This window comes from Pelecanus crispus, chromosome 1 (assembly GCF_030463565.1).
Source record: "Pelecanus crispus isolate bPelCri1 chromosome 1, bPelCri1.pri, whole genome shotgun sequence".
Taxonomy (NCBI): Eukaryota; Metazoa; Chordata; class Aves; order Pelecaniformes; family Pelecanidae; genus Pelecanus; species Pelecanus crispus.
In genome coordinates this window covers 217,302,692-217,319,961 of record NC_134643.1, presented here as the reverse complement: position 1 = coordinate 217,319,961, position 17,270 = coordinate 217,302,692, and the positions used below count along the sequence as shown (strand labels likewise).

The window sequence follows — 17,270 nt, the reverse complement described above, 5'->3', positions numbered from 1 at the left end:
ATCCTTAGAACATTGTAATCCAAACTGTAAAAAGCTAGAGAATACAGGAAATAATTTTGCAACTTTTCCCAGTTGCAAATTGGATGACGTCTGGAAGTGTCCCCACTGGCTAAGCTAAATTGTATTCTGAGCTGCTCTAAGTATTCATTACTTGCCAAAGATTAATGCAACCATGGATTACAAAGGGGAGCAATTCAGTGTTTCCTTGGTAAAGAGAAAACAAGTTTTCCTTTCCTCCATTTCATCTCTTGGCCACTTCCACTGGAAAAAATACTGATTGTGACAGGAACTTTCAAAACCACAAAGTCCTGATAATTAATAGAAATTAGCCTTTAAAATAGTATTACGCATTGCTTGGTGCACTGTCTAGATGCGTATTTGTTACAGAGATACACATACAGCTACACACAAGCTGTCTTGTGGGGTGAGACTAAGAAATGGAAGTATTTTATTGCACTCAGAAGATCATATTATCATCATCTAGGGATTTAGGCTGGTTAGGCAGGAGGAGAGCTGAGAATCACTGAAGCCGGGGCAGCCCTGGGGCTGAGGGCGGGAGGAGGAGGAGAGGGAGGAGGAGGAGGAAGGCGGCTGCTTGCCTGCCCTCCTCGCAGCCTGCAGAGCTGCTGGCCACGGGTGCCCGTATGGCCAGGAGCAAGGCCACCCTCTGCACATGGCTCGGCTGCCCCGGGCTGCTGGGCTGTTTCTTGCTGGGCTTTCTTGCAGGTGAGTACGGAGCCAGCGGGGCTCAGCCCGCAGCCTTTGCCCTCTACAGATACTTACGTGCGACTCCTGCTGTGATTAACTCCCCATCAGGGAGCTTTTACTGCTTTTTAGGGACGTTATGAAATGCTCATCCCGCTGTTTTTCTAAAAGGTTTTTCTTTCTAGCAATTTTGGTCTTTAGGGAGTGAGGAATGTAACGGCTGCATGCTTCAGCCCGACAAGCCCTGGTGAATTGACAGCTTCCCGTAACGGGCAGTCAGACGTTCAAAGAGGATAGATAAATAGAAAAGTTTGAGACTTCTGTGATTGCAAAACCTCCAGGGTTTTGGTTTTTTTATTTTATTATTCGTATTTCCTGTTTTTACTGAAGACCTATTTAAATGCTCCTATTCAGTTGCTCTTTTAGAAATTAATGGCAGAATGTAGAGGAGGAGGAGTTTTGACTGACAGCCAAGAGTGGAGTTGCTGAATTTTCCATCATGTACAATGAACCTCGCTAGAACATTAGATTCTTTTCTGCAGTCACTTGCAGCATTTGGTTTTAAATCTAAAATTGCATGTCTGCAGCTGTCCTTTTTAAACTTGTGTTGTAGCACATACCTAAGGCTAAAGCATGAAAGAAAAATCCATGAGGACTATTAAATATAAAACCCATTAGTTTGATTTAGGAGATCCCTGAGCTGCAAATTTCCGGTGCTTGTGCTATTCTTATACATTTCTCTGAACATCACCTTTTGGCCATGCTCCAAAACAGGGTAGATGTTTTGGGAAAGATGGACCTTTGGTCTGATCCAGTATCACTGTTATGTTCAGAGTGTTACTACAATTGCATTTAGGTCTAACAGCTCATATATATATTGTGCATGTGACAGCATAAATACTTGGCTTTATTAGTACAATTTTCCCAGTTTGGGATTTTCTAGCTATAATAGTGAAAGGATTTGGTTTTTTTAAAGACTAATTCACATAGTTGATACACTCTTTCCTTTCAGATTTATGGCAACTGAAAAATCTTTAACTTTTTAAAACTGACTGGGGTCACAGTTAACTTTATTCCTTTAATTATTAAATAGGCTAACCCCATCCTTCCCCAAATCTGTAACTATTGTAATGCTGGCAGGGTGACTGTTGAGTCCTAGACCTTCACTTTAAATACACTTATGCATTTATTTTTAAATATATGTATAAATTAAATAAGGGAAGTTCAGCATCAGTATCAGGAGTGCAACACTCCCACTGCAAACATTTAATTGAGAATGGAACCTATAGTTTAAAATTAATGACAGATGAAGCTGCCTTAAAAAGGGGACTGTATTTACTAGAGTTTTCGGGTGTGCTCTTCTAATTATGTCACTTTTTTGGCAATTCAGTCAATGTTTTACTTTTCTGTTTTACTTCTATGTTTGAGCCAGCAAACACTGACAGAGGGTGCTCTAAGCCCTGTTCATCCTTATGGTTTTAATGAGACTGTTTGGTACTTTAGGCTGCACATGGGCTCAGACATGTGAGGACTGGTGTTCTTCCTAAGTAGGAAGCTTTTCAAATGTGTTTCAGGATGGTTTACAAAACCGACCGAAAAAAACCCCAACTCTTCAGATGTCTATCAAAATGTGAGACAGAAACTTGTGGCTGAAATGAAAGCAGAAAACATCAAGCAATTCCTTCGGTAAGCCCTGTGCATCTTAGTTTTTGAATAATTTTATCAATCAGAAAAGCCAAAAAGTGATAACACCAGCTCCAATGAACAGTGTCTGAAAGCAGAGCTGTTAAGATGCTTTGGAAGTATTTGGTTTGTACAGAATTTCTGGGGGAAGGAGAAGGGAGAGACTCACAACACTTCCGTTCCCTCCCCATTTTTGAAGCTACTTTTTTGGAGTGGTTGTACTGTTAAGTGTGCTTCCCTGCATTACTGCCAGTGCTTATCATGCTTTTTTATTATGGTTTTTCTAGTCTTGATTTAATGCAATGTGAGTGTTTTTTCCTCACAAGTGTCTGAAGCTCTAACATCTGATAACTTTGCTTTGTCTCAGACTGAGACGATTTTACTGGAAATTAAAAAAAAAAGTCATTCTTGTGTATAGTTATATCTTCTACGAAGGAACAAATATATTCACACAGAAAGTAAACATATATAACCTCTGATTAGTAACATGTTGGTATTCAGCATGTAAGTCAGCAGCTGCACCATAAATATCAAAGGATTGCTGACAAATTTGATTTCTGTACATTTATTCTAAAACCAAAAGGTTTCATTTCTAACATCAATTAGCTTTTTAAGTCTATAGGCCTTATCTTATTTTGTATTTGTTGCTCTCAGTGGATTGGACAGTTCCTGAATATTATGTTTGAATGAGAGTCTAGGCAACATTGAGATTGATGACAGCATGAAACAGCTCTGCAATTATGCTAAAGTTTGTTGGCCATAGGGTATTAATGGTGTCTAGTTTGTCTGCTTGCTTTGATAATGGGCCAAATGCTTCATACTTTTTTTTCCCTAAATTCAAATAAAAAGCAGGAACTAAAGAAAAAATACATTAATATACAATCCAAAAAGTTTGTTAAAAGCATAAAAAAATGTGAACTTGAAAATTTTGATCCATATTCTTATTTTTTTAAACTACTAAATTTTCTTTTATCAAGTGGGGAAAACAGACTGTGAGTCTAAGAATATGAAGACACCTTGACCTTAGCATTGAATCATAGCTCTGGAAAGGATGAAACTGTTTGGAAGTGTAAAACTGAAAAAAAGGCATCATGTGTTGTTCCGTCTACTTTTCCTGATGTCATGTGTAGTGTTTAAACTAGAGTACTTATGCATCAAAAGGTACTTAAAATGCTTAGAGAATTAAAGTGCAAGAAGAAAACAGGAAACAAGCTTTGGCAAAGGTTGCTTCCGGACCTCGGTGCATACCCGCACTGTTTAAATAGAGGGAGAGACAACAGCAGAGAGCAGAAGGTTGTAGTCTACACAGAGAACCTAGATGCATTCAAATCCAGGGGGCCAGGTGGGATTCACATGAAAGACCTAGATGTTATGATTGCAAGGCTGCTGTCTATGAGAAGTTTTGGTGACTGAAGGTCCCTGGTGGCTGAAAAAGGCTGATGTTGTGCCCATCTTTAAGTAAGGCAAGAAGGACAATCTGGGAGGACGGTGGGCTGGTCAGCTTCACTTCAGTCCCTGGAAGGAGGGGCAAACATCTTTCTGGAATCTGTTTCCAAACACATGAAGGACACGACGATAGTTAGGAACATTAGTGAGTTAGTGATAGTTAGTGAGCATTTTTTTATTATATATCAATTAAAAAAAATCACTACTGATCAAGGTGATTGTCTTCTCTAAGGAAATGACTGGCTATGTGTATCACTGGAGATGTTGCAGTGGCTGTAACATCCTTGACTTTAAGAAGGCTTTGGATGTCATCTCCCACAGTATTCTCATTTGGAAGCTGAGGAAGCAAATACTGAGGAACTAGCTGTTACATGGGTTGAAAACAGGCTGAACTGACAGGCTGACAAGATACTACGTCATGGTATTTGTTTTCACTAATTAATGGTAATAAATGATATCTAACATCCATGGGGCAGCCATTAACAAGTAGCCTGCTGGGAATCCGAAGCTGCTGCTTAGTACCCAGCTGACTCATCAGTGTTCACCATAACTCATTTGTTCAGTGGGCCAAACAAATTCTAGACTGATTTGTGTAGGGTAGCCCAGAGGGGCTGGGTATTGTTTCTAACTGTTTATCACCATTATGTGTTTGATCTGGATATAAATGTTGTTAGGAAGGCTTTTATTATTCAGGCTTCTGATTAAGAGAAAAAAAGAACAAATCTGTGCAGATAATTTGACATAATGATTTTCAAGTTACACTAATTAGTACATGTTATGCCAACAATGTACAAACCCATCATCAGATACCAGAATTATTTGGAGGGCTCCTTTCTGAATGCATAGCTTTTCTGGATCTATTTCTGCTCCTTGCAGGCCATTCATATTCTTTTGCTGAATGTCTTTGACAGCGATTTTCATTGCTTGTGTGTAGATGTGTCTATTTCTGTTATGCAAAGAGAAAGGTTCAGCTGACTTATCTTAAGGCCTCAGGAAAGATCCTCTGCTCCGACTACATTTTGTGCTTATGCTGATGCAGAATGATAAACAATCACATTATACAGCTCAGACTTTAACTATAAGACCTCACTTTCCATGCAAGTGGCTTGGAGATAAGCTTTATGCACACTGATCCGAGTTCACTGTTGTGCTTCTCTACATTTGCTGCTTACTAGTGATTTTCTGTTTTATTCTAGCTCATTTACCAAGTTGCCTCACCTCGCAGGAACTGAACAGAATCTTCGTCTTGCCAAACAAATTCAAGGCCAGTGGAAGGAATTTGGACTGGATTCAGCAGAACTCGTTCATTATGATGTGCTTCTTTCGTACCCAAATGAAAAGCAGCCAAACTACATCTCAGTAATTGATGATCAAGGGAATGAGGTGATTTTTTTAATGATTAAACTATATTTATGTAAGACTTCTTTAAAGAAACAGTGTCTTCCTCTGTTTTCCCACCCACTCATCCCAGCATGTGCTTTATAATATGATAAAAAATCCAGTGCAAAGGGAATTCATATTTAGAAATGGTTTTCCGGACTGTGCAGCAGAACAGAGCAGAGTGTCTGCAATCTCAGTGCCTCAAACAGTAGAGAGAGGATGTGTGGAGAGGCTGTGATTAACACCAATAGGCCATAAGGTATAAGAATGGCCATACTGGTTCAGATTAAGGATACATCTAGGCCAATAGCCTGTTTCCATAAACAGCCTTAAGTGGATGCACAGGGAAGTTTAAGAACAAAGAAATGTATTTAAGGCATGCAATTCTTCCAGTGTCTAGCTGTTTTCAGCTCAGGGGTTCTCTGAGCATGATGCAATTAGTCTCTTTAAGAATCCTCATTAGACCTCTTTTCCATGTATTTATCCAGTTAGTAACCCTTGTTAGATCTCTCTTCCAAGTACCTATCCAAACTCTGCTTGAACATCTGTACAATTTTTACTTCCACAACATGCTGAGGTAAGCAGTCCCACACAGATCCTACCCATTTAATGAAGTACTGCCTTGTGTCATTTGCTCTGAACCTGATCCTACTGGCTTCCTATGGTGTCTCTTAAGTTGGTGTTGGAAGTAATAATGAACTGTCAGTCTATAGGCACCTTCTCCGTGTTGTACAGCCAGGGGAATTAAAGAAGTAGATGTAAAATCTGACAAGGACCCTGAGCAAGGAGAGGAAATGAGACTGCTAGAGAAGCATCATAGTGCGTAGATAGGGATGAAGAGCCCTGGTAGAAACTGAGGGATATGTGGTCGGGGATGACATGAGCTTAGGGATGAAAGAATGGACAAATTCTTCCAGAAACTCCCTAACACAGTCTCTCAGATACAATCTCACAAGGTGAAAAAGAGTGGATGTGAACCTTGAGGACACATGAGTGTTACAATAGTGATGAAAGGCAGCGTGTTTAACTGGAGCGTAAGTAGCAAAGAGGTGAAGAGAAAAGTAATAATACAGGTGGGAGTAACCACAAAAAATACTTGTGATTGCATGGATGATCTATGTGTCTTTTTATTGTCACCGGCACTTGGCAATTTTCAGCTACTTCTTTGCTTAAGTGCAGGCAGTGACTAATGAGCATCTTCTGATAAGTGATCTGTCTCTCTGTACTCATATCTGCATTCTGTTGTAAAAATTTAGCTATGTATCCCTAGCTGTTTTTTTTCTTGAACTTACACATGATAGAATTGTATTTTTTTGCTAACAATTTATGGAAACTAGCATATCATTTGCAATAACCAAGCTTAGTGTACAAACTTGTGCCTGGAGGTAGAGTGTTTGACCAAAGACTTCTCTTATTTATTGATAGATTTTCAATACATCATTGTTTGAACCACGTCCACAGGGGTACGAAAATGTTACTGATATACTACCACCATATAATGCTTTTTCAGCACAAGGAGTGCCAGAGGTAAGAAAAGAAAGAATAAGAGTATTATTAGCTGAAGTCACATTTTGTGAAACACTTGATGGGATAGATTGTTCCAACTTCTCAAAATACTTCTTGCAGTAGTTTTAATTAAACGTTAGTATAAGACAACACATAAGGATAGCTAGGCCATGTATTGTGTGAAGGTTAGAAGTCTCCTATTAGGAAAAAAGCTTTCTCAAATTGCTAGAAATCTGAATCACAGAGTAAGTGAAAAGCTTTTATCTTTAAGGAAAATGTTGGATATGTCTCAGATTACTCCACATTACTCAATCACATGGAGAGGACTTGCTTAAGTCTTAAGTAGAAATAGCAATATATAAATCGATTTGGAAGACATTTTGGATTAAGTGAATGTCTTCAAAAGCTACAAAATTCCCTCACTTAATCTGATAATTCATCATGGAGGAGCAAGCCAGGGACAACATCGCATTGCATAGATGTATGAAATTATGTAATAGTGAGTGTTTGTGTATGCAAGGAATATCACTATTTTTTCATCGCCACAGAAGTTTGTCAGTTTAGCAAAGTGCATTGGTTTAGTTTCCAACCTCAGTTTATAGGGCTGCTGTTAAGTGCAGGATAATACAGAAAGGTCAGCAGCTTGAGCCAAGGCTATGGATATCTTTTGCTATCGTTTTTATGGGCACTGGATCTCATTTGTAGAAATGCAAAAAAATAACTGTATCATACATAATCAATACAACTCTGCATTTCTGAAAACAGATATTTTGTTTGTTGAGTGACCAGTTGCCATGAAACCACTTTTCTTTTCTGTGCAGGCAGATCTCGTATATGTGAACTATGGCCGCACCGAAGATTATTTTAAGCTGGAGCGTGAAATGGGAATTAACTGTACAGGAAAGATTGTCATTGCCAGATATGGGAAGATCTTCAGAGGAAACAAAGTAAGGGGTGTGTTTTATTTTTTCCTCTGCGGGTCAGACACTGCTCATGGTAGAGCCGGCGGGAGTTGATGAGGGCTGTAAGTTGGAACATATGAGCAGAAGGAAGCCTGCAATGTATCCATTGTGACTGCATTCTAAGAATAACTTCCAAAACAATAAAACCAGATGAATGTATTAATCTCCTGAGACTGAGATGACTGCAAACTCCTTAGGCAGTTCTTGCCAGAGATTAGTTTAGGGAACTGAGTAGTCTGTAGAGCCAAAGCTTTTACTACTTTTCATCCATAGAACTGCAGTATTTTGAAGAAGTAAGCATTTGACAAAGAGTCTGATGCACAGAGATTGAGTAACTAACTATCCTGACCTTAGACAACAACTCTGACAAAATTGGTGATAATGGGACAGTGGGGATAAGGGTCAGGTTTTTTGCCTCAATTTTATGTCCTGCGCTTTATTTCTTACCCTTGAGTTATGACTAAAGGTTGTGACACAAATAATGAACATACTGTGTTTCACCATGGTTTGTTCTTCTGCTGAGTCTGTGGTCATTTTCACTCTTCCACATATGCAACTTCTAAAGCTATGTCCCCAGATTGCAATATTCAGATTTATTACTGCATTAAAAAAAAAAAAAAAAAAGGCAGCATTTCTTAGAAGCAAATCATTTCACAGGTTAAAAATGCCATATTAGCAGGAGCCCAAGGAATCATACTTTATTCAGACCCTGCTGACTACTGTGCCCCAGGAGTAGATGCTTATCCAGATGGCTGGAACCTTCCAGGTGGAGGAGCCCAGCGTGGGAATGTGTTAAACCTCAATGGAGCTGGGGACCCTCTAACGCCAGGTTATCCTGCAAAAGGTGAGTGAAAAATCGGTATCCTGAGCCACCAAGTACTTTATACTGGTGCTGAAAGTTATTGTGGCACTAGAAATTAATCTGTTTTCAGTACAGATGCAAAGAAAAAAGCTGCTTAAAATTATTTTTAGCAGCAGTTAATTTTCCTATTGCAGACTAAGTTCTACCTGTATGTCATTTCAAGTGGTTGCTTTTGAGTTAGGCAGGGAAAGTAAGTTTTTAGGAAAATCTCTTTGTATGATCACAGCCTCGTAACTCTTAGAAAAGCAGGATGTGTAGGTTTACAGACTGTGAAGCAGTAGAAAATGGCTGAGAATTTATAGCCATCTTTAAATGTCTGTGTTCCTCAAGAGGACCGGTTTAAACTTGATTATAGTCTACCATCAAAGAGGAGTAATAGCTTTGCTTGAAGGTATGTTTCCTTGCTGATCCTAAATTCATGCAGAAAAACAGTTTAAAATCCTCTTTACAGGGAGTAAAATTTCTGTATTAAAAATAACAGTAGCCTGGTGTCTTTTGAAACTCGGCACCATGTTCTTGTCTTGTCCTTGTAGGCATCCTGAACTCAGTCTGAGCTAAGGTGCCTACCAGTGCTGTTGGCCAATGGGATGGGAACACAGGGGTGCTTCTGGAAAGCTCACTGGCTTGTGTGACCATTGTTGGGGACATAAGACAACACTATACTGAAAAACCAGGGTAGATTGTGTGTGCCTGGCCCACCAGATTCAGAAAGACCTTGACTGTCTTCAACATAGGTAAATGCATCTGTGGATGTCTTCTGCAGCTTGTCAACAGGCTGCGCAGGTGCGTCTTCACCTCACACACCAGCTTGGTTATCCCATAATCAACTTTGAGGAGATGTGATAATATGGATGGAGAGCAAATCTAACCTCACATTAAATGTGGGGACTTCTCTTATGCAGTTGTGCAGATGCACTATTGGTGGTCCTGTTTTGGTTTCCTAGAAGCAATATCTAAGAAATTATGTCAAAATTGTAACATTGATGCATTCTTGTGGCCACTGTGTGGCTGCACTGTTCAAAAGTATTTCCAGTTTGGTGAAAGTTGCTAAGAACACTATAAACTTGACATTTTGTTCTGGTTTCTCAGAGTACACTTTCAGGTATAAAGTTAATGAAGGTGTAGGGATTCCCAAAATCCCAGTTCATCCCATTGGATATCATGATGCAGAAGTATTATTACGGTGAGTATACATTAATTGTCCTCACCAGAAGTCAATATTCACAAATGTGCAGCAAGATTTTTTTATACTAAGATGGTAAAATCTATGCTGTTACTTGTATTTATTGTTTTTTTATAGTAGTGTGTGCTTCAGAAAATGTGGAAAATTCAAAGCAATCTGTTTCTGGCATAATGTTTTTAAGAATTTTGTAAACCCACCTTGGTTTAGGTGCAGTAATCATTAAGGGAATTTAAGGTTTTAGCCTACTGGTCAACTACATTTGTCTTGGTTTTCACTTAACAGTGCAATGGCAGGACCCGCAGCTCCAGACAGCAGCTGGAAGGGAAGTCTCAATGTGTCTTATAACATAGGGCCAGGCTTTGCAGACAACTCTTCTACAAGGTCTGTTTTAAAACTTGTCTATTTATAAAATATTGCAAAAAACTCAACAAGAAAAAGACTGTGAAACAATACATCTAGAGATATTCTGGAGAAATCTACTTCCTTCTGAGTGGGCAACTTGGTGATTATTATTAGAATTTGAAATTAAATTCTCAAACCTATGGTTTTGCTCAGTGTCTCCAGCATCAACAGATAGACGGGTTCAGAGGGTGTAGGTCCAGCCCTGTCATTCCAATTTTAATCCTTACGTTAAGGTTCAGACATTGTTTCACTGGTCCTGTTAAAAATGGCTATATAGGAGTAAGTAGACATTTTTTGATACTGTTGAATTAACCCTAAACTTCCTCCTCACTTCAAGTTTGGTCTTTCTTTTCTGTTTCTGATGACCAAGGGGACAATATGACAGCCAGCTTGTACCAGTCCAATGGGGAAGGACTGACAATTCAGTAGTTCTCCTTTATGTATGTTTCCCTTGTCCACTGGAAACCTCCCACGGTTTCTGTGAACTTAGAGCTGTGAAGTGTGGCAATGATTTGGGAATCCATGAACTGTTCCCCAGAGCTGGTAGGTCCCACGGTTGAAAGCCCTGAACAGGTCGGAAGAGCCCAAAGCACATATATCTTACTAGTTTGTTTGGGAGGAACTGGCCTTCAACTAGTTGGATTAGCAATACTATGTTGGCAGTTTGCATTTTTTTCAGCTCTAACTGAGAAATAAAACTGTCCAGGTCTCCAGCACTGACACAGTTGCCCTCTAGCAGGCCAAGCCACATAACAATTGCATTTGGCGATCAGGGATTTGACTGGCTGTCAGGGGCTGTCATAGCATTCTTCCTTGTTTACAACTGATAAGCTGCAATAGATAAAGCTAAAGATCACTTTTCTATCACTTTTTCACATAAAAATACTTTTACATGAGATAATATTCTATGAGGACTGGTAGTGGACCACAATGAACAGTGTGTAAAAGTGGGGTATCATCACTGCTCCATCTCCTGCAAAACAAGAATATGCCTGCATATATAATTTTATAAAGACTTCATTCTTCTTTTCTGCTCTGCTTTAACACTAGCTGAAAATGAATAAAGTAGGAATAAATAAATAAGAAAGCATGTTTGACATATTTAAGGTGCTATTTGGAATGTCTTGAAGAGCAGCAGTGAGAAAAGAAACAATCTGATTCATCCACAAAACATGAGAAATATTCTTGAATGCACTTTTTAACATCTTCCTACTTGATAGGGTAACGGGTTTTGTAAATATGGGCTAATCCTACATATACGTCTTTCTCAGAGTAGCTCCATATCAAAATGAACCTTTTGAGTGTAGGTAGAAAGTCACTTGCACATGGAAAGTGTGCAAGTATATGCATGCTCAAGGCACTGGTGTCAGTTATTTTCTGGGCAAAGATCCAGTAGCTGTCCTGAAGTAGGTTTTGATTTTGACAGCTGTGCAGATTTGCTGCTGAAAAGATAACTTCAAATGTGAAGCTCTTGGGGTTTTGCCAGACACAAAAAAGCATTTTTTGATGCTTTGCTTCTTCTACAGGTTAAGAGGGGCTGAATACTACATTATTTTTAGCTCTCCTAATACCTGAATTTCCTTGACAAATCTTCATCACTTAGATCTGCTGTCCTAAACAGACATTTCAGTTTATTCCTGGATGAATATTTCTAATGACCTTCTCTCCAAGTTCTATCTTATTACACAGAATTGTGCTACAAACCCAAAGTGTATTCTTTATAGAAATATATATATCCACCATTACCATTTTGGTCAAAATGTAAATGTATTTTTAATTACTGTATATGCTTTTCAGTTTACTCCTCTAATATACAATTATCTGATTGACTCCCATAAATAACAATTCAATAAATTCTGTAAATGTTTGAAAGTTTATAGATTGGCCCCCTTCATAGGGTTGTTTCTAAGGCATCTTTCTGTCAGCAGGGTAACCTGAAATAGAAAATGGGACACGGATACAGCACGACAGGTCAGATCAGTGCTGAACACACAAAGCAGAACAGAAGCACAAACTTTCTGGCTTACAAGTTATTTTGTTGACTTTTTATTGCCTTCTCAGTCAGAAATGGTTACTCCATACTGCTTTTCATTTCAGAAAAGTCAGAATGCATGTTCATACAAACAATAAAATAACACGAATTTACAATGTCATTGGCATCCTCAGAGGAGCTGTGGAACCAGGTGAGCATCAGGTGCTTGAGGATTTTAATTCCTTCTTTATTTTGTGTTTGGTGAAATTGTTCTCATGTTGCAAGAAACTTCAAGTTTTTTAGATAGCCAGATAATATGGAATCTGAGGAACTTTTAATAGTTGTCCAGTCCCTCCCATCACACTGTTTTTCATTGGCATTTGCAAGCATATATTTGAATGGGAATGCGGGAATGCTAGAGTGATAGATGTCAGAGCATTTTTCTATAATGCCTGTCATTTTACAGGAGTTTTCCCCTTACATCATTCATACATTTTGCTTTTGAAAAAATTAACACAATGCAAAGTACAGAAAACTAGTGATGATTTGGGGCCTCAACATACTATTGTTGATACTTAGTAGCAGGCCATATACATGAAAGACTTTTAAGTGGAAAAATATGTATAAAATATTTCTTGTCTTCATTTATATACTTCAGTAGAGTAAGTAAATGATTGCAATTACCTTAAAAAATAAATTTGTAGCACTGGTATTAAACTTCATATTTCATTTGACACAAGTAGGGATGCAATCAAAGAAAATACAGGTAACCTAAATGCATTTTTAATTAAGGATTGATATTGTGTGTTTGTTTCTAGACAGATATATTATTTTAGGAGGTCATAGAGACTCTTGGGTATTTGGTGGTATCGATCCAACTACGGGTGCAGCTGTTCTGCAAGAGGTTGTACGGAGTTTTGGTAAAATGAAGATGGAAGGTAACTTACTTATTACAGACATAAAAGGATGGATATGGAAAACAGCAGCTTTGAGGAACTGTGTTGAATATTCCCATAGGCAGTTGTGTTGACTTCACTTTTCACCTCTACAGAAAGTTGTATTTCTCATTATGAAAGATGCAAATTCATTGAAGAGGTGCATATGTAGCATCATATCTTAGTTGGCTGAATTTATTCCCTCACGTCTCTCATCAGTGTAATAGTACCCTCTTAGTTGTGTGGAATGAAAATATTGCATTAAGAAGAAATGCCTCTGCAATAATATGTTCCTCTAAGGATTTTAGAGAGGATTCTTTTTTTTTACTGCTATATCAATTAAGTGCTTTTTTTTAAAAAGTGTTTTCAATTAACTGTGGCGATCTTTCACTAGATTTTTTAACTTTAAGTTGAATTTTCAAGTTTAACTATGTGATTGCAGGTTGGAGACCTAAGCGAACTATTATTTTCGCTAGCTGGGATGCAGAAGAATTTGGATTGTTGGGTTCCACAGAATGGGCTGAGGTAAATAAAAAATAGTGTAAAGAAAGCAAAACTTGAAAGTCTGTGGCAGACAGCTGCAGTACCCAGTAGCATCTATTCCTAGACTCTAATTAATATCTTCAATGTAGAATTGGAGCACAACAGACTCCTTAAGGTGCTGTGAGGCCCTCATGTTTACACAAATTACCTACCTAACTTCTTACAACATAAGTGCATGAACTCTTCTAAGATTTAAAAATCTACTTTAATTCAAAGCTAATGTCCCTCACTGGTCTCTATGTGGAAATCTATCCCTTCATTTAACAGTTTTATACAACCTAAATTGGCTTATTTTCTAACTTTCTATTTGAGAAATTCCTTAGTTTCTATAAAGTCCAGATCATGTACCTGTGATCCATAAGCACACCAAAGCTTTTGTGAGGAAATTAATCCTCCTGGGCAAATGAAAGGGTAGGTAATCTAAGAGTGAATAGTTCCAAACTCCTGTGAAACTTGCAGTGTTGTAGAGTCTCAGGACAATCAATTAATTCTGTAGTGGGATCCCTGACTATATTTGTGCCTGATAGAAGGATGCTGGAAAATTCAGAAATGAGGTTCTGAATGTTTTTCTCCTCCTTTCCCTGTTGGGCATGTTTGGTTCTTAACCCTGTGAGTGGATTTGTTCAGCCCTGGTAAGAAATATAGGTCTTACAAGAGCTTTCATTGCTTTGTCTGTAAAGTCCAAATTAGAAATAGAGCAGGCAGAAAGTTGTCTGATGAAACACATTTCTGCTGAACTATGTCAATTTATTAGTACTGAATGGTTTAACAGAAATGTGTTGTCTTGTTCTGTTAGAATGTTATTAGAATTATATTTAGATATGTGGATAGAGCTTTCTAAATCTATAAAATAAAATATTTTAATCTTTTTGTTTTAGTTTATTGGCATTTATTTCAGTAAACCACAAAATTACATAGCAAAATGACACGTGTCAGAGGAGGGAACAAAACCAGAAATACGCTCCCAAACACCAAAGGGATTCCATCATTCTGCTGTTAATAAAACTGAGATTTCTATTCCTTTGGATTTGCACTAATTCTTTCTCCCATAAACTGTTTGGCTTCCAGCTGCAATAGACTCTGCATCTTACTGTTGGTTTATGGGACATTAGATGAAGAAAGTATAATTTAAATTATTTTAAATTTTTTTTACTGAGAGATTTTAAAGCCTTGGCATTAAAATTTCATCCCACCTGAACTCCACTGGTAACAAAACTATACTGTATATATAAACTTTATTTGTGATTTCTTTGTCTATGTATCTGTGCACATATTTAGATGCTGTCAAGAAAAAACATACAATTGTTTTAACTATGAGGAATATGAAACAATGATACTTAAAAGATCAATTTCTCTTAAGCAAGTCATGAATAAATGTTGTGGTTTAGCCCCAGCCAGCAGCTAAGCACCACGTAGCCGCTCGCTCACTCCCCCTGCCCTGTTGGGATGGGGGAGAGAATCGGAGGAGTAAGAGTGAGAAACACTCCTGGGTTGAGATAAGAACAGTTTAATAATTGAAATAAAGTAAAATAGTAATGATAATAGTAACAATATAATAATAATGATGATAATAATAATATACAAAGCAAGTGATGCACAATGCAATTGCTCACCACCCACCAACTGATACCCAGACAGTTCCTGAGCAGCGATTGCTGCTCCCCAGCCAACCCCCCCCCAGTTTATATACTGAGCATGACATCATATGGTATGGAACAGCCCTTTGGCCAGTTTGGGTCAGCTGTCCTGGCTGTGCCCCCTCCCAGTTTCTTGTGCACCTGGCAGAGCATGGGAAGCTGAAAAGTCCTTGACTAGCATAAGCAGTACTTAGCAACGACTAAAACATTAGTGTGTTATCAGCATTCTTCTCATACTAAATCCAAAACACAGCACTATGCCTGCTACTAGGAAGAAAATTAACTCTATCCCAACCAAAACCAGGACAATAAATTAGGAGTTCTTTTTATGTTTGATTTGTTCACATATTGCTACTGCTGTTCTGTAATGTTTTTTGTTTAATAATTTAATATCTAGTAATCTATCATCCATTTTTTCAGGATACAGCAGCTGTACTAGATAAGAAAGCCATTAGCACAATTCATATATGAACCTCAATATTTTTATATTACTGTTTTTTTTCTTTATCTTGGTGGTTTGCATTCCTGCTGTTTGACACCTAAATTGGATTCAGTTTCTTTAGACACATTCCTCACAGCTTACGTTCATGTTTTCTGCAGCTGCCAGATCGATCATGTACTAAATCTTGAGGAAAATTAACCCATGATATTCACTGTCTTCTGTGTGACAAAAAGACCCTGCAACTTTGGCAACATCCTTTTGTTACATAGACAATCTCCATTGCTCATAAATGAAGGAATTTCTTTATGTTGCAAATATGCTTTTGCATATACGTAAGGCCTCATGTATGCATATACAGACTTGCTCCTTCCCTTCATATTCTTTTGCAGAGTCTCCTCTACTGTTTGTTTTAAAAATATTAATTTTGTTATGAAGTTATCAATTACCAATTCAATTTTTAGTTCATATGACTTACAAATTATTAGTTAGGCTATAAATTGAATGAATCAAGCGACAATTACTAACCTAATTAGAATATCTATCACAAAGCCAAGACTTAGTAAAATACCACTTACTGATTAGAATATCAATTTAAAACATAATTACCAGTTTGCAAAAAATTAAACAAGTGTGTGTATATATTTAGCATAAAAGCAATGCTTGGTTGACTCAAAACAGTCAGTCAAATTAATTTTAATAGGAAATGTCAGTGCTTTGTCTCATCCCTTTTTGAAATGGAAGAGTGTAGACATGACTGCAGTACTCAGTTTATCAGTGTTAAAACTGAGTTCAGTGCTGGGAGCTCACATGAATAACTAGGGATTAAAAACATGGAGGAATTCTGGCTGAACTCACAGTGACACGTTGCACGTTCAAAAAGCACTGCAAATGCAGAGTTAAAACACATGTATAACCTTAATTTGCCCTGTTACAATGCTGTTCAGTAATTTTCCTATTCCATCTTGCTCCTGTGATGCAGCAGGCAGCAACTTCATTTTGTGGATGTTTTCCACAACAAATTAAGTCCCAGAAATCAGGAGTGAATTTCATATGCCCACATCATTGACCCATCCTCAAATGTTGATATAATTAGTAAGGTACATAGTGCTATTTATTCTGACTGGATTCTTAAAGGTAGTGCTGTAAAAAACAGCGCGCTTAACACGGTCTTGACTAAATGTCAATAATTGAAAATAATAATTACACTTTTACAACCCCAGGAAAATGCCAGAGTCCTCCAGGAACGGGCGGTTGCTTACATCAACACAGATTCTTCTATAGAAGGTGTGTCTCTCATTTTTAAATTCACTTTACTTCACAGATGCCAATTTTAATAGTTCACTGTGTATTATTTATTGCATCCAGAGCTGGCAAACATAAGACGGATAATGTGATGTTCAGAATAAGTGTAGCAAATACAGAATTAAGTGGAGAACAATTTAAATTCTTATGTTGCTTTCTTATTGCAAACAGCACCATGATGAGCTGCAGCCCACGTGTCTGGAGTCCAGAATGTCTCCTCTGGAGGAGTTTAGTATTCTGTGCTAATGAACTGAGTGGTCTGAATGTTAAACTCTCTCTTAACTGCATTAGCTTTCATTTACACTTACAA

The 17,270-nt window shown here is 37.9% G+C and overlaps 1 protein-coding gene across 1 annotated transcript in view; it reads left to right on the top strand.

Moving 5' to 3' along the window:
• The first annotated feature begins 644 nt into the window (after positions 1–644).
• Positions 645–17,270, top strand: part of NAALAD2 (N-acetylated alpha-linked acidic dipeptidase 2) — a 32,592-nt gene continuing 15,966 nt past the window's right edge. The window contains exons 1-12 of the mRNA XM_075706624.1: positions 645–726; positions 2,280–2,391; positions 5,031–5,217; positions 6,640–6,741; positions 7,542–7,667; positions 8,340–8,526; positions 9,634–9,727; positions 10,010–10,108; positions 12,227–12,312; positions 12,920–13,039; positions 13,479–13,561; positions 16,879–16,942. Of these exons, the coding sequence (XP_075562739.1) occupies positions 645–726; positions 2,280–2,391; positions 5,031–5,217; positions 6,640–6,741; positions 7,542–7,667; positions 8,340–8,526; positions 9,634–9,727; positions 10,010–10,108; positions 12,227–12,312; positions 12,920–13,039; positions 13,479–13,561; positions 16,879–16,942 (1,342 nt within the window). The remainder of the gene's footprint in view (positions 727–2,279; positions 2,392–5,030; positions 5,218–6,639; positions 6,742–7,541; positions 7,668–8,339; positions 8,527–9,633; positions 9,728–10,009; positions 10,109–12,226; positions 12,313–12,919; positions 13,040–13,478; positions 13,562–16,878; positions 16,943–17,270) is intronic.